We start from the raw sequence: 26,748 nt of genomic DNA on the forward strand, positions 1-26,748 counted from the left end.
AGTTGGCAGAATTTGTGCCTTCTCTGTGTTAGGTTTCTCCTGTTTGACACTCGAAGGTCTCTGCTTTTCTTATTGTACCTTCATGACTGAAGTCTTGGACCACACTGTAATGAGTGAAGACAATCCCTGGCCCACCTAGACACGGTGCTAAATGACTGAAAGCAAGTTGGGTTATGCATGCATTTGAGGCCTCAAGAGCCTTCAGAGGGCAGTGTTTCACTCTAGCCCTGTGGTTCTTCGTTTGGCCTTACCTGTGGGGGTTTGCTTACTGTCCTTAAGTTTTGTATTAGGGTTGTAGCCAGGTTCTTTGTGTCAGTCTGCGGTCCCCTTCTCCTGCGACTACTGACACAGATGTTGGCTCACTGCTCATAGCTTCCTGGAGCTCTGCTCTCTTCTTTGAAGCTGTTTCTCTCTGATATGCCGTGACTCGTTTCAGTTTTATCTTTCTGCTCGCTGATCCTTTCCCTCTGCTCTGATGTGAGTCTCCTTGGCTATTTTATTTTTTGGACTGTTATCTCTGTAGGATTCTCTCTGTAGCTTCGGTTTGCTCAGTCTGTCTGTTTTAGCTGACTTGTTTCAGGTGTGTTGGTAACTGCTCATTGAAGCATTTCTTTCCTGGCTGCTTTGAGTTTGCTCCTAGGTCATCTTGGGCCCTGTCAGCTTAGTGGCACGGGAGACACTTGATGGAGGTGGTGCTCACTTGGAACCTAGGCATTTCCCTGTTACGGGTTCCACTCGGTGTTATGTGGGTACCTGTGTAACTGCTACCCACAGGGCACATGGACCCCGAGGAAGCTATAAGTGTGGCCCAACTAACAGCACTGGGATATTTCCCCCCTTCTAACTCAGTTGTGTTTCTGGAGCATGGACTTTGTAGATGACAGTGTTGCCGTGCCATCTGTCTGGGTCGGCTTTCATTGACACTGGGGAAATAGGAGGAGGGGGGCTACTTTGTTGTCCCTGCTTCAGCTTGGTACCCAAGGTCAGAGTTTCTTCATTGCTGCTGGGTGATGGTGACAGTTCTGATTTTCCTCAGTATTATTTCTGACAACACCCAGCTAGAAATGTCTGGTGCTTTGTTGTTACCATGTGGGGTAGAAGTTTATTCCCAGGGAAGGTGCAGGCTGCCATCCTCATAGCCCTCAAAGGCCAAAGGCAAATTCTTCCCTTGCCTCAGCTGGGGTGGACAAGTGAGGTTAGACCAAGTTCCCCTGTGAGCAAGGTTAGACCTATCCCCTGTGTTGGTTGCCTGTGCTCAGGTGGTTTTTGCCCAGAATCTCTGCCTGCTGTTGGACTGCCAGTGTTTCTTTTTTAAATTCTTGGGTTTTTTGTTTTTTAAGATTTATTTATTTATTTAATTTATTTAATGTATATGAGTACACTGTAGCTATCTTCAGACATACCATTAGAGGGCACGGATCCCATTACAGTTGGTTGTGAGCCCTCATGCTGGGAATTGAACTCAGGACCTCTTAACCACTGAGCCATCTCACTAGCCCCCAGCAGTGTTTCTTTATGGATCATGATGAGATGCCATTAGGTAAACAGAGCTGCCACTGGAGGTGAGATCACCAAGGTTCTTAGAAAGAGAAGCACATGAGTAAGCTCAGATGCTATCCACAGTGTGGGTCCCGGGTTCAGAGTGGTCGGGGTGCAGCTAGCTGTGTTTCTTCGAAGAAATTAAGTGAAGTAGTCATGTGGACGAGATGTGCGGGGTGAAGAGCTAACAGTGGTGTGTGAGCACTCAGACGCCCTGTTTGCTGTGTTCCAGGTAACAGTTGGAGGCTGGCCCACTTACACAAGCAAGCATTCTTCTTCTGAGAATGTTGACAAGGCCCTTTAACCCCAATTTGGTGCCTCTCCTCCTTGCAGGGACAGTGCGGCCTGCTTTGCTATCCAGAAAGGATTACAGGCATCACGCAGTGACATTAAGTTATTTAAACATAATGATGTAGCTGACCTGGAGCGACTGCTAAAAGAACAAGAGATTGAAGATCAAAAGGTATGATCCTTTTGAAGGAAACTGTGCAGCTCTTTGTACTTCCTAAGCAGCTAAATTATAGATGAAATGGTAATTTGTCATTGAAAACTTGCCTGCGGATCGCATTTGGATATTAAGTAAGGGTGTTCCTGCTTATTAAATGTATCTCGGCTTGAAGAGCCTTGTCACATTTAGGCAGTTGGGCAGCTTTCTTTCTATGGAGGCTAAGAGGAGAGCAACAGCCTGCTGCCCTTCAGGAGATGCAGAACACACTAAGGCTGTAATGGATTAAATTCACAATATACTTATTTATGCCATCAAATCTTAGCCTCCTGAAGCTCCAAGCAGCTGCTGTGGGAACAGCCACCCTGAGGAGGGAATGCCTGGGTGCTTTGAGGATCCCTAGTAGTGGTGATTAGATAGTGTCTCCCTGGCATCATTAGAGTGTGTTTAAAGCATCATTGGGAGGATTATGACTTACTTTTCTGGTAGTGTCAACTGAGGAGTCAAGCTGGTTGGCTCTGCAGCAGGACTGACTCCATGGCATGCGGATGGTCTTGGAAGCCCAGTTGTCACATGTCAAGCATTCCTTTCAAGTGGACCTTGCCCACGCAGCTCATTGACAACGAGAGTAACTGAGGGGATACTCAACCACTTTCTTCCGTTTTGTGTTAATTTCAGTGTTTCCAAATGTTTGCATTATTCATTTAGAATTCTGTCATCTGTGTTTAGGAGTCATCCTGTGCAATAGACACTTCATGAATATGCACACAGTCATTGAATATGCATAAACTCACCGGTTTTTGTGCTCAATACGCTGTCAGCCAGTGTTCCATACTTACACAATTAAGAAAAGGCTAAAGAAATTCTGAAATTGAGTCTGTCCCACAGAATAATTCTTTCAATAGACTAAAAAGACTATGGCCTGTAATCTGACTAAGTTCTATATCCCAACCACCAGAATAAATTCTATTTTGGAAAGTATGACTAAGGAACAAGTCTGCCTGAGTTTTTCATGGCTAAATGTTAGAGATGTGGTACTCAGATTTCATGTGTACTTTTCATAAGGTTTATAATCTATGAAGCTTCTTAATGGATTTTTTAAAAAAGCATCTTAGAGGGGCTAGAGAGATGGCTCAGCAGTTAAGAGCACTGACTGCTCTTCTGGAGGTCCTGAGTTCAATTCCCAGCAACCACATGGAGGCTCACAACCATCTGTAATGAGACCTGATGCCTTCTAGTGGTGTATCTGAAGACAGCAACAGTGTACTCATATAAATAAATAAATCTAAAAAAAAAAAAAAGTATCTTAGAAATTAAATTTCACTCTTTATTAAGTAATTTATACTTTATTTTCTTCCCAGAAGTAGCTATTACATAACTTCACATTGTATTTTTAGAAATATCTCTTACTTGAGATTTTGTCTCTAGAAGATAAGCAGAAGTTATATCAAAGATTGGCTCATTCTTACAGTGCAACATAAAAAGCCAAGTGAAGGTAGCTGCTTGCTCCAGCACTGAGTCCTGAGGTAGCCGTGTGCTTGCAGGTGGGATGTCCCCGTAAGCCATGTCCTAAAGTGCTGTAGAGCAGCCACAGTGACTGAGAACACGCAACCACAGTGACTGGGAACACGCACTGCCTTTGCAGAAGCAGGTTCATCTGCAGCAATAAAACTCCAGTTCCAGGGCATCCGACGCCACACCCTCCTGACCTCTGTGGTCACTGCGCACATGCATATGTGCAGGCAAAACATTCATACACATAAAAATAAATCTTTTAAAAGAAGATAAAATTGTGTTCTGAGTAAAAGAATTTCAAAAGAACGACAAAAGCGACCCGTGTATAAAATGACTACCTAATCTTTAGAATCCTTCCATATATTTTTGCTCATCCTAAGCCTCTTACATTGACTATTGAAACCTCAAGCAGATACGTGAATGGGGATGTGGCAGAACACTTGCCTGGTGTGTGTAAGGAAGCCCTGCAGGAGCCAGGGAAAGGGAGACGTCAGGATTCTGTAAGTGTAATTATAGGTGTCCCATTTCCCCCAGTGACCTGACATACTGTCGTCCTGAAAGCATTTAGCTGTGAGTTTCAGGAGCCTGGCAACCTCTCTGATGTATACCTCTACAGAGCAGAAGTGTTTCTGTGCAGACAGTGCCCACTGGTCCTGAAGTGCTCTACAGTGTTGCTGTAATGATGCCTAGAGCACAGTATGAAGTCCAAGTAGGAAGTAGGAGTGAGTGCTCTTGGTCTTAATATTCTCCAGTCTGTCACACCTGCAGTCTCGCCGGGTTCTTAGGTGTGATAGGTTAGTGGCCTGCTGAACATGAGGTATAGGGTGATTGATGCATGCTGTCTGAGCTAGGCTGCTCTACTCTACCACTGGATTTTACCTAACTGGTGGGTCAGCAATGGTGACAGGTTACAGGTGGCTAAAACACAGGAAAATATAGTAATATAATATACACACACACAGAGACATATAGACACATATATACACACAGAGACTTAGACACACACACACCATGCCCTTTTCACACTGTAACCATCACCCTCCCACTGCTTCACCATTTATAGCTCACCCTGCTCCTCAGGCCATGCCCTCGGTGCTGAGAGTGGTCTTCACTGTGGATTTTTCACATTTCCTCTTATGCTGAAATGTGTAATTCCTAGCTGTGTAATCTTGAATGGTTTTACCTTGCCCCCATGAGTCTGTGTTTCATCATTATGTCCCCTGAGCTTTCTCCCAGCTGTTCCTGGCTGGGACGATGTTTTCATACTGTCAGGGTGCCTCCAGTGGTGTGCGAGGTCACCTGGTTGATGTTACTCATTGAAAACTGCCTAAGAACGGAAACTGCTTTTTCTCACTAGTGTTTCTGTCAAAATAATAGGATCTCAAGAATTGAGTTTTAATTCATCATGGCTTTTTTTTCTCCCCTTTTTAAATAAATCACTTATGAGGTGCAAGTTCTTGGGAGTAACAATTTATATTTGGAGTTATGACAATTAAGATGTCTGGTTTGGTTTTAGAATCCTCGCAAGGCCCGTGTGACTCGGCGGTTCATCGTCGTGGAAGGGTTGTACATGAACACTGGAACCATCTGCCCTCTTCCAGAACTGGTGAGCAGCCCTCTTGAGTCCCTCATCAGTCAGTGTGCTGATTATCTGCAGTTAGACCTCTCACTTATGATCACATTTAAAGCATGATGCCTGGGGCACACAGGCTAGTGCTGCAGATGAAGGGGTTTGTGTTAAGCCTGACCTGAGAACTCACCAGGTGGAGTGAGAGAAAGGAGCCCTGAGAACTGTGTTTCAGCTCTGCACTCAGGCTGTGCACACACACACACAGACAAAGAAACGATAACAAATAAAAGCAGGATATGGGAAAATGTCATAAATGTCTTACATTAGGAAAGTCAGTAGCATTCCTGGTGGATGTGGCCTTCAAAGAGGAACCCATGTTCAGTGGTTGTTTTAATTTACATCCCATCCGCGCAGTGTCCCTTTCTCCTTCCCCCCAGTTTCTCCCCTCAACTTCCCCTACCCCACCTTCCTCCACTCCCCCATCATCCATGCCTCCGTTTCTTTTCAAGAAAGGGCAGGCCTCCCGTGGGTATCAACCAGCCGTGGAATGTCAAGTTGCAGTAGGACTAGGTGCATCTCCTATTCATGCTAAACAAGGCAACCCAGTAAGGGGAAAGGGCTCCAAAGGCAGCCAGCAGACTCAGAGACAGCTCCTGCTCCCACTGTTTGGAGTCCCACACAAAGACCAAGCTACACAGCTGTAACATGGAGCAGGCCTCGCTCAGTCCCGTGCAGGCTCCCTGGTTGGCAATTTAGTCTTTGTGAGCCCCTCTGAACCCAGGTTAATTGAGTGTATGGGGCTTTTTGTGGCATCCTTGATCCCTCTGGCCCCTGCAACCCCTCTTCCCCCTCTTCTGTGGGATTCCCCAGGCTCTGTATGGGGCTTTTTGTGGCATCCTTGATCCTTCTGGCTCCTACAACCCCTCTTCCCCGCTTCCCCAGGCTCTGCCTAATGTTTGGCTCTGGTTCTGCATATATTTCCATCGGTTGATGGATGAAGCCTTTTGATGACATCTGGGTTAGACTACAATCTATGAGCATAGCAGAGAATCATTAGGAGGTTTGGGGGTTGTTTTGTTTTGTTTTGTTTTCCCATTTGTGTTTGGTTCTATCCTAGGCAGGTCTCTGGGCTCTCAAGCCTCTGGTTCCTGGCCCTCTAGGCAGTGTCAAGGGTGGGCTCCCTCTCATGGCATGGGTCTCAAGTTGAACCAGTCATTGGTTGGCCAGTCCCACAATTCTGCACCAACTCTACCCAGCACATCTTATAGACAGGACAAAGTGCAGTTGATGGTTTTGTGGCTGACCTAGTGGCCCAGTCCCCCACTGGAAGTCTTGCCTGGTTACAGGAGATGGCTGGTTCAGGCTCCAAATACTTAATTTCTAAAAACAAATTTTATTGAGACAAAATTGACATGCAGAATGCACCTACTTTAAGTGTACTGTTGGATAAGTCTTGATAGATATGTATGGATGTATACTCTGTCACCAACACAGTCAGGACCCAGGACACTGTGTTATTCTAGAAGTTTCCTTATACCCATCCTTGACCCCAGGCAACCACTGATATATCTTCTATTCCTATAAATTAGTTTTAACCTTTGTAAATTTTGTATAAATGAAAACAACTAATGTGTATTTTATAAACCAGCCTTTAACAGTGAAAGCAATACGCTATTTTCAGAAGGCATCGCCACTGTTGCTTTCCTAATCAAGATGAGTTCCTGTACTAAACTGCACAGCACAGCACAGTGTGTCCCCTGTGCGGGCAGCAGCCCTGTCTAGCTCCAACATGTAGTGGAACCCACGTCTGTTCAGCAGTCAGCATCTACCTTCCCACACCCTTGGCTCCACTAGTCTGACTGTCTCCATAGCTGTGCTGGCTCTGCGCATTTCCTATGAGTGACATCCTCTCTGTACTTGGCTTCCTTCGTTGACGGGGTGCTTTCTAGACAGACGCACATCATATTGTGAAACACATCCATTCCTTTGACGTCCTGTTACTTCATGTGGGTTCAGCTTTTATGTGCTTGTCTATTGTGTTCATGTACAAATATTTTTCTAAGGCCTTTTTTCACAGCATTGTATGTGAGCAGCTGTGTCCCCTGTGTGGTGATTGCCATGGGGAGCAGAGGTCCCTATTTGTCCACATGACACTACTTAATTTTTGTGCTGCTCTCTGTTGTGTGTTCTAGCAGGTATGAAGCCATCTCACCTTGGTCTTTACTTGCATTTCCCCGGCAACTGAGTGTCTGCATACTTGATGGGCATTTGTCTTCTTTAGAGAAATGTCCATTCCAATGCTGGGCCAAAGTTCTGATTGACTTATCTCCTTATTACATTGTAAGAGTTGTTTATGTGATCTGAAAACTGGGACCCAGTCACATCATACAGGATTCAGACAGTTCACCCATTGTGTGAGGTTGCTCTCACTTTTTAATACTGAACTTGGATTCACAAACTTTTTAAGTGTTGCTCATATGTGGTGACACACTTCTTTAATCCCAGTATTTGGGAAGCAGAAGCAGGCGAATCTCAGTGAATTTGGCCTATATAAGCCAGGGCTATACAGTGAGACCATCTCACACACACCAAAAAGTCTTGGATTTTGATGAAGTGCAGTTTGCCTGCTTTGTTGATCATAATGTTTGGTTTGGGGTTTGGTTGTTTGGATGAGTTTTTTGTTGTTGTTTGGTTGGTTGCTGTTTTTTTTTTCTTTGTTTTGTTTGTTGGTGGTGGTGTCATTTCTAAAAATGTTTTTTTTACATGAAAAAAAGCTACATAAAATCTCTTGTTTGTTTCCTTCTTTAAGGCGAGTTCCTTTGGTTTCTGTTCAGGTGACCATTTTGTGTGTGACACTGTCAAACATGGCTGTGGAGTTTCTTGCCTTTTATGGAGGCACCTGTCTAAGCTCACTGGGCCATGTCACTGGGATCTGTCTGAACTTGGAGTTTTAGTCACCCATCTGTGTCATGTAGCTCCTTCTGCTGGTGCTGTGTTGTGTGCTTGCTGTGACTTTGTCTGGGGCTCTGAAGTCATGACACCTGAGTTTTCTAATTTTACTGCTCGTGGCCAAGATGTGGTCCTTTCACCTGTGTGAATCTCAGGGTGCGCTTCTCCTTCCCTGTAAAACCAGCCATGGCTTGGAGGCTGCTTCATGGCCCAGGACCTCACTGGGTAAGGCTTCAGTCTGGGCCAGGTCCTACTCACTTTGATCTTTAGTCAGCCTTCAGCAGGCACAGCCTCACCACTGCATTACCTTCACTGATTGTCTGAGACTTAGATTCTTAGTTTAAATGGAATTGCTTTCTCAAATTCCTTTTTAGATCACTCACTGCTAATTTCCAGGACTACAACCATTTTTATAGATCTATCTTCTATCACATTTTAGTGGAGTAATGCTGTTTTAGCATGGATCAGATGGATGGAGAGAGAGAGAGAGAGAGAGAGAGAGAGAGATCAGATGGATAGACAGACAGACAGACAATGAGTGAGTGTCTGTGCAAGGCATGGTGTCCAAGAGGATCAGAAGTTCAAGGTCACCCTCAGTTACTGTTAATCCCAAAGATGTGAGGAGAAATACTACTGACCTAAACATTATAGCCAAATTAATTAAAGCAAACAAATAAAGCAACCCTTTTTATTTGTGTGCCTGGGCTGCCTCCTTCTAAGGCGGGATTTGAGAGGTCAGCATTGGCTATGAGGAAGACAAGGCTCAGGGGTAGGGAGTTTACAAATGGAGCATTTGGCAGGCAAACTAGGCTGGATTACAGGAGCAGAATAAGCATAATAAATCAGTCCTACATAGGCTTCTGAAACAAAGACATGGTTGCAAGTTGGATGTAACAAGGTCGTCATAGTCATAACGAGGTCATCATAACACGGAAGTTCTGAGTAGCCATAGAGCCTTTTAAAACAAAGGTAGGGTTGCAAGATGGTTATAAACAACTTTTTAAAACAAAGACATGGTTGCCATTTCTGGAACAGGAAGAACAGAACTATTTGTAGTTAAGGTTACAGGTGGGACATAGACTAGTCCTTGAGAAAAAGAGGTTTAACCATGAACAGCAATGAACCTAGCTTGTGTTTACTATAAGATGGCTTTCAAGCCTAAGATGGAGGCAAGCTGGTTCTACAGTACATGGAAGTTTCAAGGCTAGCCTGGGCTGTATGAGATGCACAAAACAAAAGAACAATGTAATTTGTAAACAATTTTTCTTCTCCCTCTCTCCCTTGTCTTTTCTCCTTTGCCTGCTTTCTCTGGGTAGAGCTCCCTCCACGGTGCTTAGGAGTGGTGAGAAGAGAACCCTTGTCCTGGTCTCAGGGGAAACTTTCTGTATCTCTCAACTGACAGGTTTCTGCAGGTTTTCACAGATTCTTTCAGGCAGGCTGGGGGAAAAAAAAACAACAACAACAACAAAAGAAAAACCCTTCTCGTTCCTAAACACATTGAATGTATTTGCCTGAGAGATTGTTGGATTTTCTCAAAAGCTTCTGTACCAACTGGGATGCACTTGCATTTCTCCCAAGTTTTTATAGTGTGCTCTCCTGTGTGGTTGCTCTCATGTTGAACCCTTGCATCTGGACAGGAGTCTGTTAATTGAATAAGGACTCAAAGCTTCAAGGGGGTATTTGTAAAGCTTTTCACTTCTATTCTAAATACTGATGCAAGGGATGGGTTTTTCTTCATCTTCCTGGTTTTATACAGGTGTCAAGGACTGACAGGATAGTGGGATTGGGGAACCAAAACTTATTACAGCAGGGTTTTCAATGACCTTTGGTACATTTATTTATATGGTATGGAGGAAGAATGTGTATGTCACATTGCACGTGTGTGGAAGTTGGAGGACAGCTTGAAGGATGCACCATGTGGGTCCTGGGATTGGACTCAGGTGGGCTCGACTCACTGAGCCATCTTGCCATCCCTAGAGCTGATTTTTATAGGGTTACAGTTTCAGGGCATTACCCATGGACAGGTATGTGGTGGGACAAATACAGAGAAGCTGGCAGCAGAGAGTGGAAGTGCTCATTGTTTAGATGACAGGATGAGTCAGTCAGGTTGACCTGGGACCCTGTGCTCTTCCACTGCTTTCTTCCAAGCACTGGGTTTTTGTTACTGTTTTGTAAACATGTTTTAGAACTGGATATCTCATTCTTGTTAAGGAAGGAAAAGTCAATGTTGAAGAGCTTTCCCTTAAATTAGTGTTTTTGATGGAAAAAAAAAAAATCAACCAAATGCCCAGTCACCCCAAAGACTTAACAGTGATGATCAGGAACAGACCATAGTACTCACTTATCAGAAACTTAGGAGGTGGGACAGCCAGCCGTCTTACACCTTCTGAGCTTGTCTGTGATTAGAGAACTTAGCAACTGGACCTGTAATAGTTAAAAGTGTGACTCCAACCACAAAACAGACATACGTGCGAACCAGAGGAAGAGCTTCACACAACTCCTCACTGTAGTAGAAGCTGATAGATAGCTCATGACGCTGTCCTTTAATGTGGCTGTGCAGCTGATTACATGCAAATTACATGTAATTAAATTACAGATTGGGGAAATACATACAAATGTGCATGTATCACTTCCTAACACATTGTTGGTAAGTTTTTTAAGAATACTTCTTATTTAATAACTTCATACATGTTTACTGCCAGGTGGTCATGGCACATGTCTTTAGTCATAGCACTTGGGAGGCAGAGGCAGGCAGATCTCTCTGAGTTTCTATAGAGTGAGTTCTAGGACAGCCAAGGCTACACAGAGAAAACCTGTTTCATAAAACGAAAACTTGAGGGGAAAAGATTTACTTAGAAGCCTGACAATGGGGGGTGGGGGACAAAAAAACCCCACCTAGCAGACCATGTCAGTGATGTCTCCGTGTCTGCATCCTAGTGCTGAGGAGACTCAGACAGAAGGGGCAACATAAGTTTTAGGCCATCCTGTTCTGCATACAAGTTCTAGACTAGCCTGGGCTACAGAGTAAGATTCCTCTCTTAAATTGCAAATTCATAAATAAAAGTAAGAGGAAGACAGATGAATGAGCCATAATAATAAACATAATAAAACATTTCTTTACATTCGTACATTTCTGTGGATCCAAATTAAAACAACCACTGAGAAAAAATTATATTTCTCAAGGGGGAGGGGGTTATATGTAGTCAGACAAGTATTTAACAAATATATTCTATATCTGTACACATAAATGTCTTAACAGTTTTCTTTTTAAAATGAGGCATTGTGCTGTCTGTTGCTAAGCTGGGTCATTTCAGAGATGAAAAGAGCAGTTGCTTCTTAGTATTCGCTCTTCTTCCAGCCTGTAGAGATGCTGTGCACAGTGACAGAGGGAAGATGGAGCCTGCTCGTGGGTGATTCTGTCTAGTGTGGAATGGTGATTCATTCCCACTGCACTCCTGCACACAGCCTCACAGTTCGGGCTGAAGGGAGTTTCTCCAGTGTACATTTTTCCAGAAGGCATTTCTCCGCTTTCTGCATCTAAGACACTGGAAAGCACATTAGCAGGGCCAGTGTGAGCAGTGGAGTCACTAGCAAAGCACAATGGCATGACAGCACACAGTGGTGCAATGCAAAGGACACTTAGAACACAGTGGCCTCTCCTCCCCTCAGCTGGGAGCACACACTGGCGGGTAGCTGGCTTGTCCTTCACACCCACATTGTGAGCTTCTGAAGGGTGTATGGGCAGATACTGATTTTGGAGTCACAGATTTTAGCAAGTAGGTAAATTTTACTCTTAGATATTGAGGGCCAACTGTCAGTACTTTTATAAGTTTAATTTTTTTCTCCAGAAGACATTCTGTATGCTGCTGATGATAATCATTCTAAGCTTGTTTGTTTGCTTGGATCTTTGTTAAAACCTAGGTTAAATTAAAATATAAATATAAAGCAAGAATCTTCCTGGAGGAAAGCCTGTCGTTTGGAGTCCTTGGGGAGCATGGGCGAGGTGTCACCGAGCACTATGGGATCAATGTGAGTTCTCTCCCTGGGGAAGCTCCCCCTGTCAAAAGGCTGTCAAGGAAAAAACATCACCCATCCAGAGCTCATGAGACTTCGATGTGTGGGTGGATCTGGTCAGCCCAGTCAGGACCCTATCTTCTTCCTTCTGGAATTTTTGTTCGGTTTCCCAGGGGTGGGGGTAGGGTATGTAACTTGGCTTTTCATGTCTCTTCTAGGGGCAGCTAGGTTTGTGTTACATTTGTTAAGATCACGAAGAATTGCCTTAGTAGCCGGGCATAGTGACATAATCCTGTGATCCCAGCAGTTGGGAAACTGAGGTCTTCCTGGGTCACCCAAATGATCCCACACCCAAACAGCAACAACAAAAGGATTCCTTCCCTGAGTCCTTCTAAAGATGGTTGTAGTATTTAAATTCTACATGTAATTTGTGGAAGTACATACATTTAGTTGTGCCATATGTGTGTGTGTTTGTGTAGGTGGCAGTATGTGTGAATATATTTGATATTTAATTTTGACACACACATGCATGCTGCCAAAAACACCACTGAGAATGGATTCAGCAAAGCTACCAAAGGCCCCAAAAGTTGAAATAACATTGACCCATTTCCTTTCCCTATGGAGACATAGAGCCCAGCGTGACCACATGCTGTGGTGGCTATGCTCCTGGTGCCTCAGGCTGGGATAGCTGCCTTGCTGGCCACCATGGGTAGAGTGACAGGGAGGCTTTTCTCCAAAATGTGCTTTGCTACCTGTGTCACCTAGTTGATGGATAAAGTACAAATTCCCTTAGTTATGTGCATTGAGCACCGTACTACCCCAGAGGAAAGAGTGCAGAGCAGTTCCACAGGAAGTTAAACGATGGCTGACATCAGCAAATGTGGGGAGGGACCTAGGCAAGCTGTAACTGTGTGTCAAATTTCATGAGGAAAACCACCGTCCTCAGGCAGGCCTGTCAGTAACTAGCTTTCCGTTTCTCCTGGCAGATTGATGATATCGACTTTATCAGTGCTAACATGGAGAATGCGCTTGCTTCTGTTGGGGGCTTCTGCTGTGGCCGCTCCTTCGTGGTTGACCATCAGGTGATGCCTCTTAGAAATGATACACAATTGCAGACGGTTGTCCCCACCACCCCTTCAGTGCACAGCTTCCAATACAAGATTTAACTCATAGTTCATTACACAGGTTTTATTTAAAAGCCTGAGGTTTTTTGTTTTGTTTTTTTTTGTCATTGTTTTAAAGGTTTTTGTTTGTTTGTTTTATGTAAGTACCCTGTAGCTATCTTCAGATATATCAGAAGAGGGCATCAGATACCATTACAGATGGTTGTGAGCCACCACGTGATTGTTGGGAATTGAACTCAGAACCTCTGAAGAGCAGTCAATGCTCTTAACAATGAGCCATCTCTCCAGCTCCCTAAAAGCCTCTTTTTAAAGGGTAGCTCAAAGTGTTTACAGATATATAAAGTCCTTATCTCTTCAGAAAGCATCTTGGTTTTGTTACATGTGCACCCTTGTGGTTCAGTCAGTATGTTTGCTGTTCAGATGGGTGTGCCCTACTGTGGAGACTGGGTGCCTTCTAAAAGTCCCTGTCCACAAAGAGAACATCTTTGTCTTTGTCTCTCCTTAGCGGCTCTCTGGCCAAGGATACTGCTTTTCAGCTTCCCTGCCTCCCCTGCTAGCTGCTGCTGCTATTGAGGCCCTCAACATCATGGAGGAGAATCCAGGTACAGCCTTGTAAAGGCTGCTTCTGTTACCTGTGGGACCATCTTGCTTTCTGGAAGAATCAGCCCAAGGAAATGATTTAACAAACAAAACGGAGTTACTTTAGAATTCAGGTGTCCCTAATACAAAAAGAACAATATCCAAACTTGTTGAGTACAAGTGTTTAAAATTCAACCTATAGTCTGAAAATGCCACATAGTCTGAAACATGAAGATCCAAACCGTGCTCCATCCCAGCGTTTCAGATGGGCGGGCTCACCCATGCTTGGCATTGTGAGAACCCAGGACTCTGTGGAGGGCTTCACCTCTAAACTGGGGCTAGAGCCAGAGTGGCTGGCTGCTACTCCAAGCAGCAGTGCTAGGAAGGAGGGGCCCTGGGTCGGTGCCAGGCCTCGGTGCTTTCCCAAGTGTAACGGCTGCTGTGATTTGGAGAGGTTAGCTGATTGTGCAGAGCTTTCGTAGATGTCCTTTTCTCTGTTGCTTTCCCTTCAGCCATGGAAGCATCAGTTAATAACACTGCTTGCTGCCTTCTCTGTCAGCAAACAATTCTGGGCGAAGCAAAAAGTTAGCTGGGAATCTAGCAAGTGGCCTTGACTGTAATAGTGTAGCCTTTAAAACCCAAAAGGGGCTGGCAAGACAGCTCAGTTGGTAAAGGGGCATGCCATGCAACATGGCAGACTGTGCTCGATCCCTAGATCCCAGATCCAGGTGGTAGAGAGCTAACTCCGCAATCTTCTCTGACCTCCACACATGCACGACTCCAATACACTAGTAATGAGCACACTTAGGTGACAAGAAAACAGAAGCGGCCTTGCTTAGCTGGCACTCCAGGATCCCCAGCAGAGGGGTCAGCTCACATGGTCAGATGTGTCTCAAGCTTTCCTTGAATAAAAGGAAAACAGCCCCCAAAATTACTGTGCTGCCCACTGGTTTCCAGTTAGAGCAGAGTAGGAAGTGTGTACCCAGTGATCTTAGCTGGACTTGGGTGGCTCTCAGTAAGGGTGAGGGCCTGCATTTGGCTCAGAAGCCATCACCCCTGGACTTGCTGAGAGCAAGCAGCACCAGTGAGAAGGAGCCGGTTGGTGACATCATGAAGCCCAGTCCCTCAGGCTATGTGTAGCTGAGTGTTTACACGCAGAGCATCTACAGCGTTTCAAACGAAGGATCTGAGCTTTTAAAGGAATTAATAAGCTGGTACCAACAAACGTCTTAAATCTACCTTCAAACTCTTTTTTTGTCTATGCAGGTATTTTTGCGGTTTTAAAGAAAAAGTGCCAGAACATCCATAAGTCTCTACAAGGGTAAGTGTGTGGCTTCCAACTAGCTTCATCTTGATCTCCTGAGAAGACTTTCTTCAACACCCTGTTCTTTAGGGTGTAGCCTCAGATTGTTTTATAATTCTTGTACATGAATCTCCTTAGGGAGCTAATGGAAAGATCTAGAACAATGTGAGATCATTTCCTGTGGCACCAAAGCTCAGCTGAAGATGTGTGTATTCACGGGCACACGTGTGCTTGTATATAGGGAGGACCTCTGAAGATGTGTGTATTCACGGGCACACGTGTGTGCTTGTATATAGGGAGGACCTCTGAAGATGTGTTTATTCACGGGCACACGTGTGTGCTTGTATATAGGGAGGACCTCTGAAGATGTGTGTATTCACGGGCACACGTGTGTGCTTGTATATAGGGAGGACCTCTGAAGATGTGTGTATTCACGGGCACACGTGTGTGCTTGTATATTGGGAGGATGTCTTGCTTTCATTTCTTAGTTTCCATCCATCTTGGGTTTTGAGAAACAGTCTCTCATTAGCCTACAACCTGCCCAGCAGGCTTGCCTGGCTAGCCAGCTAACTCGAGGGCTCCGCCTTTCTCCAGACTCCCCTGCACCGGGATCCCAGCATGCACCACTACAACCTAGCAGTTTTCACATAGGTTCTGGGGATTCAAACTCAGGTCCTTGCTTACCCTTTTCTGTTTTAGGCCTGCCTTCTCTGCCTTGTCTGGCCCTCCCCTTTCCTGGGTCATTATGGTAGCTCTACTTCATGTCTTTATAATCCTGTCCATGTGACTTCCTCCCCTCTTTCTGCTCTCTGTTGCTAGTCTAGCCAGGATTTGTGCCCGCTCTTTCCATGTCCTCCTCTTGACCTTCCACTAGAAGCTGAGAGCTGGTTGTTCCCTTTACATTTGGCCAGACTACGGGTTAGCAGTAGTGTCAGTGGTGCAGAACCAACAGGACCCACCTCAGGGCTCAGCTGGCATGTCTTATGGTGTTCAGGTCAGACCACCCTGTCTTCCTTTGCATTCTGCAGTCCCTAACTTGCAGGCTTCCTTTTGAGACTTCAGGTGTCTTCATCTTGGTCTCCTGAGAAGACTTTCTTCAACACCCTGCTCTGTACGGTATAGCCTCAGATTTTTTTCAAATTCTTATACATGAACAGCTCAGGTTTTTGTGTCTTCCCTGTGGCATGCTGAAGGACTCCATAGTCCAGGTCAAACTGCACTCCATAACTACATCAGGAAGGCCCTGCAGGAACTTGATAAACAATTCCAGTCTGCAGTGTGGAGGGGAACAGCAAACAAAACAGAAAGGGAAGGAAGCCTAGTGGGTGGGGACATAGATTGAATGAAGATGAAACCTGCAACTGTTGCCCTAGAATCTTAACAAAATTGTTCTCTGTGGTGAGTAACGTATCAGATGGTGACAGAGCGCCAGGGTACCAGTTAGGATATACATGCAGACAGAACAACCTCATAGTTACAAAGAACAGTGCTTGGCCTCTGCCTGTAAAGAAGGGAGAACCAACAGGCTCTTTCAGAAGTGAGACAAAACTGTAGCTGATCTAGATGCAGATCTGAGGGACTGGAGAAGTAGCTACTTGGGGACTGGCTAGAACCCTGGAAGAAGTACTCTGTAGGGAGGTTCAGTGTATGGTGTATGACAAGCTTCACCTGTCCACCAGACAATCACTGGAGAGCAGCCTTGGGTTCTCAGGTTTATGTTTGAAAGTCCTGCTCTGGAGAGATGGTTTGAGTCATTAGCACAGCCGTATCACTGAAACTATTTCCAAGTGTAGAGGGCAAGAACCACTGAAGAGGAGGAGTGCCCAGTAAGGACGAGGAGGAGGAGGGAGAGGAGGAGGAGGGAGAGGAGGAAGAGGGAGGAGCAGGAGGAAGAGCAGGAGGAAGAGGAGGCTCCTCCTTTGTCTCTGGGGTTGGGTTTGGGAAAGCCGTCTACCTGCTGCCTCCATCAGAGCCTGGAGAGCTCCACTTTGTGTGGAGATGGCGTTTAGAGCTGACTCTCTTCCTGAACTACACAATGGAGGCCATGGATTCCTTGTTGATAGCTCTGAGCCTAGGACCAAGCCTAGTGTTTGCTTTTTTCTGTCTGGGTAAAGTGATGGGTTTACCAAGTGTGTAATACTTTCAGAAGCAAAGTGCCTCAGCTTCTGAACTAAAACTACAACTCTGTGTCTGTTGAGAACCGAACTAGCCCCACGTTGGGCGCCAAAAGTAAATGTCTCGGCCTGAGCAAAATGTTGAGGCCCGGGCCGACCCACGTTTGGGCGGCCACTGTATCCCAGCCCAAGCTGCCGCTCCGGTCTTTAGGTCGGGGGTTCAGCAAGAGCGAGGGTGATGGCAGATTCTACCTAATGTCTGAGATTCATCTCTGATGATCCCTCTATAGTCTCTGATCTCCGTCTATATTCTCTGATCTCTGGTTCTGTCTTCTATCGTCTCAATAATGTCTTCTCTCTGCTGTGTCTCCCTCATGTCTTCTCTCTGCTGTGTCTCCCTAATGTCTGTATTCTGATCTGTTCTGTCTCTGCCTTTTATATGTCTCACTTCTAAGCCACGCCTCTAAGTTACACCTTTAATCATGCCTTTAGGTCTTGTCTCTAACCCTGATCTCTATACTTCTTAAGTCACACACCTTTAATCTCACACACCTGTAATCTCAAGGTATCTAAACCAAGATTATCAGAGTGTTCTCAATTGTTGTAGGCTATTGTAATTTAAATCTCATGTCAGGGTATATGGCTCAAGATGGCTGCAAAGCTGATAGCCGCTTTCTGCTAAAAGTCGGCCCCCAACATGTGTCCATCTTGTCTTAGCACAAACATAGGCATTCTGTTTCGTTCCTCTCACCTGCCCTACCCACGCATGACTCATCTGCTTATTGAGGAAAAGGTGGGTCATCTGAGATGCTACTTGAAACATGAGAAATTGGTGCTGTTTCCTGTACCCATTCAAGACTCAGAAGACAGTAGGTCCTGAGAGTGCGTTGCTTAGTTTCTGCGTTGATGAAAACTACCGTAGGTTTCCCCATGTGGCAGATGCCCTAGGTTCTAAAGGTTAAACTCAAACCTGTACCTTGCTCTATTGAGAGAGCCTAATGTCTAGAATTACATTCAAATAAAGAAGATACAAGTAAGTAATGTTTGGGGTGGGTTGTAAACCAGTAAAATTAGCCACCAGCACCTCACATAAGTACCTCTGTTCCAAGCTTTCATCATTAATAAAATGCTCAAGGCAATTAACTGATAAGTTGGAAAGATAGTTTTCTTCATAGTTCTGGTGGTTCTAGTCCATAGTTTTTGGGAATTCTGGACAGGGCCAAGGAACAGAAGAGGCAGTTAGGATCCACGTTGTCATTCAGGAGGTACACCTCTGTGACCTCAGAACTTCTGCCAGTAGTGCTCAGGGGCCCCTGAACAGTGGAGACAATCATCCAGGCCACAGTGGCAGTCACTAAAAGCTGTCAAATCCTGAGTTAAGAACATTCTAAGGGTTGCCTAGGGCTTTGCTTCATTCTGAGGAAACCTGGGCCTAAGAACAAGGAGCTGAATGAAAACAGCAAATGAACAGCCCAGTCTCAAAGGTGTGTACCACAGCTGTATCCATGGAGATGGATAGTGCAGTGAAGGTGAACCTGAGGGAGGACCACTCATGCAGTTGCCCTGTGTCTCTAACAGTCAAGACAGGATTTTACCCTAGAGAAACCTGCCTTCTTCCCTGACAAAGCAGATTTCTGTGTGCTAATCTAAAAAGAAAATCTTAATCCACACAAGATTTAAAGTAGATTACACAGATAAGACAGTCGTGCCACCTAAACCTATTGTTGATAGTCAAACTACAGTGTTGTTAGTCAGAATATAACATTATTATGTCATGTCTCTATGGCACTCTAAAACGTAGATAAGAAGGAAGGAGCGTGCATGATAGCACATACACTTGAAGGAAGCAACAGGAAAGGTAATAGAAAATTGTGGTACACATCCTGCTGTAAGTGCCCCTCCTCCTCACCCCCAGAAAGGCTGCATGATCTGAACCTCACAATGGACAGCTTTCTTGGGGACAAGAGAGCAGTGTACATTAGGTGAAGAGATGGAGAGCACTAGCCCAGGATGAAGGAGCTATGAGAAGGGTGACCATGAGGGACAAGCAACAAGGATGTCCAGATCCCCATGGGAGACTGGAAAAGAGAGACCACAGCATCCCATGAACAGCAGCCTTCCTCCTGTGCACACAGAAACAGCTCCACAGGTGTTTCTGGACAGGAAGAAACCAATTGCTTCTCAAGATGGAATCCCACCATGTTCTTGTCTGCATCCCTAGTTCTGCTTTTAGTTCAGCGGGCCTTGACGTGGCTATTTATTTATTCATGTATCCTATCTGTGGCATTAGGGCTGAACCTAGGGCCTCACCATGCTAGGCCAGCATGATGCCCTGAGCTCTAACCCCTGCCCTAACAGTTAGGCTGGTGAGATCTCTGAGAGCCCACAGTGTATTGATGTCATGTATGTTTGTTTCTCTAGTGTTTCTGGTTTAAAAGTGGTGGGGGAGTCCTTTTCCCCAGCACTTCACCTACAGCTGGAAGAGAGCACGGGCTCTAGGGAGAAAGATATGAAGCTGCTTCAGGAGATCGTAGACCAGGTGAGTATGCAGTTATGCAGTAGGCACCCAATGCCCCACCCTAACTTACCTCGTTTTCACACCTCCCTATCCCAAAAGGTGGGGTATGCCACAGCTGCTGCTCTCCATACTCACGGTGCTCACCACGCCCATGGGAGCTCACAGGTGCTTCTCACGTGTGAGCCTAGCTCCTGAAATTGTGAACTTGCTGCTGCATTGAATATAACTGTGCTCAGTTTCTCTCCTAAAGCCCCGCAGAACGCTCACTCGCTCACCATTTGTGTTCTTTGAGACAAGGTCTCATTCTGTCACCAGGATAGCCTGGAATCCACCACCTAGCCCAGGCTGGACTTCCAACTCATGGGCCATCCTAACTCAGCATCCTGAGTGCTAGAATTGCAGGTGTGAGCTGCTAATCCTAGTTAAATTTCTGCTTTATGAATTTTGCTAATATTTCACTCACTTTACTAATTTCTGCTGAGTTGTTGACTCTGGGCTCACTAGCCAGTTGCTTGGCTGATCTTCCCAGTGGTAGCTGCCTCTCCAGAAGCCACCCTGCCTTTCTTCCAGACTCTTGCAGAAATCCAGGGTGCGTGGCGCAGCACTGAGGAGATGCATACCTGGGGTCATTCCACTCTGCTGCTGCCCTGAGACAATACCACTGGGCTCCTTAAAGTAAATACATTTCTGCCACCTGTCCCCTTCATCTCTTATCACAGTATGATGGTCAGGCTAAGAATACTTGACTGGCTGGAAAAGGACACGTCACACATGTCCTCTCAGACTCAGCTCTGCAGGCCTGAGGAAAGACAGGCTTTCTTAAAGGGGCACAGCATCCTCCACCCTTTTACTGCCTCAGTGTCTTACCCCAGAAATCTACAAACGTAAAAGGAAGTTTGTGCTTAGAGGTTTTAGAAAAGATAACACAGGTGTACATGTTCAGAACCAACCAATGGAGAAGCCAGCACAACTAAGGATTGCATTATGTCCCTGTGACTGCTGGGTCTGCTGTTTCCCACAGGACTGCTCTTACTGGTAGGCTCACAACAGTGAATACATTAGAAGCTCTAAAAATGCTGTGGGCCTATGTTGGGGCCCATGAAAGAAGCCTCCTCTGATGGTGGTCTGTGCACTGCCCGGTGGGTGGACTCATCTTCATGGCTGTATATGTGTTCTCTCTTAGCCCCACTCTGTTCTTCTGCCTTAGCAAACACTGCTGTTCAGAGCTACAGGGCTCACATGCAGGCAGTGGACAGAAGCAGGCAGACTGCTGCACAAACCTGAAGATGGGGGCTGGAGAGATGGCTCAGTGTCTTAGTCACTTTCCTATTGCCATGACAAACCAAGACCAAGACAACCTCAGAGAGTCAGAAGCCATGACAGTGGAGAAAAGGTGCAGTGGCAGTGGCAGCAGCAGCAGCCATGAACTCTCACCTTGATCCACAAGTAGGAAGTAGAGAGCATACTGGGAGTAGCAGGAGAATTTGAAGCCTTAAAGCCCACCCCAGTGATACCTTCTCCAGGAAGACCACGCCTCCTAATCCTTCCCAAACAGTTCTACCAGCTGGAGGCCATGTATTCAAATCTATGGGCCTAGGGCTGTTCTCACTCACACTCCCACATCCAGACATCTCATAGGCTCTGTGGCCACCATCATAGGAAAGCCTGAGTCCAAAAGAAGGGTTCGCCCTGAGAGTACAGTAGGGGCACATAAGCTTTGTCTCTTGGAACTCTAAATGGAAATATAAATGACAGGTGCCTTTGAGAGACAGCATATCTGCCCACCATGACCTAGGTGATTGTTAACATACCCTTTCTCTCTGCAGTGCATGAATAAGGGCATCGCATTGACCCAGGCCCGCTACTTGGACAAGGAAGAGAAGTGCCTTCCTCCTCCAAGGTTGGTTAATATTAAAAGTGCAATACCACCTTCCTGCTTTACACTCTTTGAAATATGTTGCGTTGGGAAAACTTGAAATATTATTGCAGGATGAGAATGCCCTTACAACACAGCACACACCCTGGGTTCATTTCGCCAGGATGTTTTTCATTTTAACTGAAAAGCATCACAGGACTGTGTCCTCCTAGGTGACTCAACAATGAACTGTGGTGACAGACTCTTCAGCAACTCTAACAGCTGGAGAAGGGAGCAGCCTGGATGTGCTCTCCTTGCTAGTGGTGCTCACGGGTCTGCAGGCGTCATCCTGCAGACACCAGACCTACAGCAGAACTGCAAAGCGAGGGAGGGGTAGACTCACAAATAGGCTATTGAAGTACTCAACTCTGACCCCAAAGGGCCTGCACTGTGATCAAAAGAAATGAACACTCCAACTACCATAGCCCCGGGTCAGGTCACAGAGGAGACCGGCCTGATGCTGCGACTTCCTAGAACAGGTGACACCCTGTCCTCAGAGATTTAAGTACAGACAATTCCCAGCTTCCGATAGTTTCCTTTCAGATTTACCATGATGGGAAAGCACACTCATAAGAACATTCTTTTAGTAGTGTTTAATAGCATGACATATAGTTAGTTTGTTGTATGTGACTTTCCCACACTGTAGGCTAGTGTCCTGAACTCAGGTGTTAGATGCTCTGGCTGAGTACAGTAGGAAACTGGCCGAAGTGGATTAGATTTGTAGAGAGTTTGTTGGGGTGTGGTCCCCCCCCCCCCCACCCCCAGACCAAGCAGTATCTGCTCAGGAGGACCCTGGTAGACACCATGATCTTCAGATGAGACACTGCAGTGTGCCGAGGTATGCAGTGGCCTGAACACCTCCAGGGACAACCTGGAGCACAGAGTGTAAGATGCAGGTGGACGAGGGCGCAGAGGTCCCTGGTAGGTCGAGGTCTTCTCACATACAGATGGCCAGATCAGAACTAGGTAAGCTCACTGAATTGGCTGCTCAGGATGTCTTGAGTTCTGACTCCTTCCTGTGCCCACCTTCACTGTGTCCTTGGTGACCATGCCTAGTGCTTACGCCATAGTTGGCAGAGGACAGGAGGGCTGCCTCACTCTGTGTCCTAAGAACTAGAAGACGTCTGCTTTTTCCCTTCTGAAGTAGACGTTCAGTCCGAGCTGGATTGGTAAGTAGGAGTACCCAGGCCGTCACTGGTGTGAGAAATGCTGGCTTCCTGCTTTGAGTCCAGGACTGCTTAGAGTAGATTTCTGAGAGGCTTGGTTTCTCAGTCTAAGTGGCTTCCCCAAAACAAAACACTGGGACTTGATACAGGTGAGTGGGGATGTCCAGGAGGCATTGCTTCTGCCTGTGGCCACAGAGAACCATGTGTTAGGCTTGCAGGCAGCCGATCCCTGTCACGGCTGCTCCCTTGTGCTGCATGGTAGGACATCAGCAGCAGGTAGATAGATGATAGGCTTCCTGCAGAGCTAGAATTGTCTGACACACAAGCGAATGACCCTATGTCCCTGTGCTTTGTCTTTCTCAGCATCAGGGTTGTGGTCACCGTGGAGCAGACAGAGGAAGAGCTGCAGAGGGCTGCATCCACCATCAGGGAGGCAGCGCAGGCTGTGCTGTTGTAGCCCCTGCCCGGTGCATCCTGCCATGTCACCTGCAGACGGAACTACTCAGAGACCTCCAGCTGGCCAGGGAGCGGATTGCTGCCCTTGAATACACAGCCAGAATGGATGGTTGTATCCAGCAGGAGCTGTCTTCTAGAGGATGACAAATGACACGACTCACTGGTGTTTATGCGGTGCCATGTGCTCTGTCAGGATGCTTCACTGTCTGATATTTATATTCGCTTTTATTTAAAACTGGAGCTTCAGTTTCCCCTCTCCTGGCTATGGGAATGATTCAGTAAGCACTCCTCCGAATTCCATAGCAAAGGACTTGGCAGCTAAGAGGAACTCTCCATGTACTACAGTTACTGTGGGAGACTGATAGACTGCATCTTCCCAGGTTCTCCAGGCAAAGCTCAGCGGTGGCTGCTACGCAGAGAACTCTCTGTGTTACAAACATCATATAACATGTTGATCCTAGGACTCTGTGCTCCAGTTATGGATAGTCATGTCTAATCTGAGCTTCACTAATATTCATACTGCTTCCTAAGCAATAATCTGAATCAAACATTATTTTATTTTTGTGTAATTGACTTTATATTTTTTATATATTCTCTAGTCAGTTTTGGGAAGAGGGTTATTATTCTGGTCCCCAAATACAAATCATGCCCTTGGTATTTTTTAATATGTCTGATGTCCTTTTTCATGGTGGTTTTGTCCAGGAACATAGAACTGTGGGCTTTTTCTAAGCTGAGAAAAATGAGAACTTACTTCATTCATTCTATAAATTCCAGATGCCTCAGAAAACTAGGAATGCTCTAAAAGTGATTTCCAAGCTGTACACTGGCTGCTGTCCTTAGCGAGTGTTCTGAGTGGTGTAAAGGCTTGTGACATGTGCCACGGATCGTGTACATGGAAGGCCATTACTCCTTCTCTTGTTGCACAGGCAGAGGAATCAGGTCATTTAAACGTTGTTTTCTGATGTGCATTCATGTTTCCCGTGGATCGGCATCTTTCTAAGTGATGTGTGCCATTTATAATGTTTGTATTTCATACGTGCCTTGTGATTGCTGCTGCATTGCGGGTCCACTCCGCTCCTGTCGGGGTAAATCTGCTTTGTCTTGGGTTTTACTGAAATAAACTCCAAGAGCTCACATTCCTGAAAGGGAGTCTGTTTGGACAACACCTTTCTCAGCTCAGCAGGCTCTCAATTTTAACCTTTGGCAAATCTAAGGCAGTATTCTTTTTCCCTGTGCATTTTTCTTTTGTTTTAGAACATAATTTAATATCTTAGTTCCTCCTCCCTGCCCAACCAAAGACTATCTACTATCTACTATCTACTATCTCAAAATTCTTAGGTTCCTGCTGATCCACTGTCTGCTTCAGACTATGAGAAGGCTGGAGCAGGGGCGGGAGACTTAGTCCCATGGGAGAGTTCTTGCCTGGCAAGCACAGGCCCTGGGTTTAATCCTCAACTGGGGAAGGAAGCTTTGCTGAGTGGCAGGGCAGTTGCCTCTAATCACTGGGAGGAGGAGGCCCAGAGGCAGTGCAAGCATCACCTGAAATGCTGGCCGCCATTTCTGTTGGCATACTCCCCCTTCCCAGCTTCACAGGAAACCATCCCAAGTCCTTTACCACAGGGCCTACACAGTGCCAACATAAAGTTCAAGCTTCAGGTCCCCCGTGGCCCCAAGATCATGCCCAGTTATCATGTGAGCTTCTGGAGAGACGTCAACAAACATCTATTCACTTCAGGCAAGACACCAACAAAAGACCAAAGAAACAGCCCACTCTTGTCTAGCTTGGTAGACCAGTGCCTTGATTGCAGTTACCTTCAGGTACACAGCAAACTAGGAAAATACGGGCTGTTTCTATATCCTTAAGGGAAACTGAGGCCTCATGAGCCCAGGCCCACCTCATGACAGCCTGTTAAAGGCTCAAGTCTACGTGGTCTCACTGTGGTGTTCACAGCTGCCGAGGCTTCAGGAGAACAATGAGTATGTCATTTATGGGGGCATCACATTTCACTGGCACACATCAGTTCTCCAGGAGGGAAGTGAGCTGACCCTGAAAAGTTGTCATCAGATCCCAACAAACTCCAGGTGAGATGAGCCAAAGAAATACTAGGTACAGCTCGGTCAGCCCACTATAAACTCCAAAGCCTTTACATATGAAAGACCAGCATTCAAGTAAGGCTAAGTTTCCTGGGAAGGGGCCCAGGTAAGAAGGCATTGAGATGAAATACTCAAAGCACTGGAATGAAATTTTTGTCAAGAATTATCCATCCAGCCAAACAGTCTGTCAGTAGTGGAGTGAACATAAGAGCATTCCCAGACAAAGAGTCTGTGCTTTAAGTCGCCTCACTGTAAGTGCTAAGAAAACCTTTTGCTGTGGGAGGAAATGGTCCCAGATGGGAAAGCAGACAGATAAATGGTATTAAAGTCTGCACCGGGATGAACAGACTCGAGAACAGCCTCGGTGTCATATGAAGTACTGGAACAAAAAAGTGTTGGGTTTCCATATCACACCCTTCATTTGCTGTGTGATCACTGTCTTAATTACCCTTGTGCTGGTTGTTTTAATGATGTGCCTAAACCTACTTTGTATTACTATTTACTTCGTTTTGGTAAAATAGAGAAATGCTTCTGTATAGCTCCCTCCTTCATGCCACCATGGTCATGTTTAGTACATCTCTGTAGTAGAAAAAAGCGTCAAGGAAAAACGAACAGTTAACAACAAAACAGGTGGTAATAAGAACTGAAACGAAAGCACAAACTAAACCCCAAGCCAAAACAATAACAAGATAGAAATCAAAACTCACAAACCAAAACCAAGGACCCAGGAAACAAACGCCACATGTTCAGCTCCAAGTAGACTTCTGTCCACCAGCCATACGACAGCTTCTCTGCAGTGTCAAGACATACACACGTGCGCACGCGTGTACACATACACACACACACACACACACACACACACACACACACACACGGGCAGGCAGGAGAGCGGGAACATCCCACCCAACCCCAGCATTGTATATGAATGGGCCTGCAACTCCTCACAATAGCTCCTTGTGAGATGCAGCAAGAGATCACAGAGTCACAACCAATAATGAGATTTTTCTAGTTTGTTTGTTTGTTTGTTTTTTCTCAAATCCCTGACAGGAAGCAACTTAAGACAGTAAGGGCTTATTTTGGCCTTGGCATTCAGAGGCCAAGGACAGCATAGAAGGAGACTCAGCTGGTGGCACTGGCAAGCAGGGTGTGTGGCAATTGGTTTTACCCCAGAGACAATCTCCCAGACCTCCTAAGGACCCACTGCCTCCAGCCAAGCCATACATCCACAAGTTTCTCAGAACAGCACTATCCACGTGGACTAATAGACACAAAAGATAGTACAAGACCTTTCACATTCAACCTATGACAAAGATACTTTCCACTTGATACGGAGCCATAGGAACAATGAGGGCAGAGACCCAGGAAACGTGGTGCTCTCTGGGATGTGGTGCTGGCATTTACTAGTTAGGAAGTAAGTGAGGGTGCTTCAGTGGCCTTAGCACCGGGG

General features: G+C 45.9%; 1 protein-coding gene across 1 annotated transcript in view; it reads left to right on the top strand.

Annotated features, from left to right (window-relative positions):
• Sptlc1 (serine palmitoyltransferase long chain base subunit 1) overlaps positions 1-24,352 on the top strand; it is a 45,837-nt gene extending 21,485 nt beyond the window's left edge. The window contains exons 7-15 of the mRNA XM_034510552.2: positions 1,873-2,002; positions 5,016-5,105; positions 11,940-12,047; positions 13,019-13,114; positions 13,662-13,758; positions 15,002-15,056; positions 19,574-19,691; positions 21,497-21,570; positions 23,115-24,352. Coding sequence (XP_034366443.1) covers positions 1,873-2,002; positions 5,016-5,105; positions 11,940-12,047; positions 13,019-13,114; positions 13,662-13,758; positions 15,002-15,056; positions 19,574-19,691; positions 21,497-21,570; positions 23,115-23,208 — 862 coding nt within the window. The 3' untranslated portion in view covers positions 23,209-24,352. The remainder of the gene's footprint in view (positions 1-1,872; positions 2,003-5,015; positions 5,106-11,939; positions 12,048-13,018; positions 13,115-13,661; positions 13,759-15,001; positions 15,057-19,573; positions 19,692-21,496; positions 21,571-23,114) is intronic.
• The last annotated feature ends 2,396 nt before the right edge of the window (positions 24,353-26,748 follow it).

The sequence above is a fragment of the Arvicanthis niloticus genome, chromosome 8 (assembly GCF_011762505.2).
Source record: "Arvicanthis niloticus isolate mArvNil1 chromosome 8, mArvNil1.pat.X, whole genome shotgun sequence".
In the NCBI taxonomy this organism is placed as follows: domain Eukaryota; kingdom Metazoa; phylum Chordata; class Mammalia; order Rodentia; family Muridae; genus Arvicanthis; species Arvicanthis niloticus.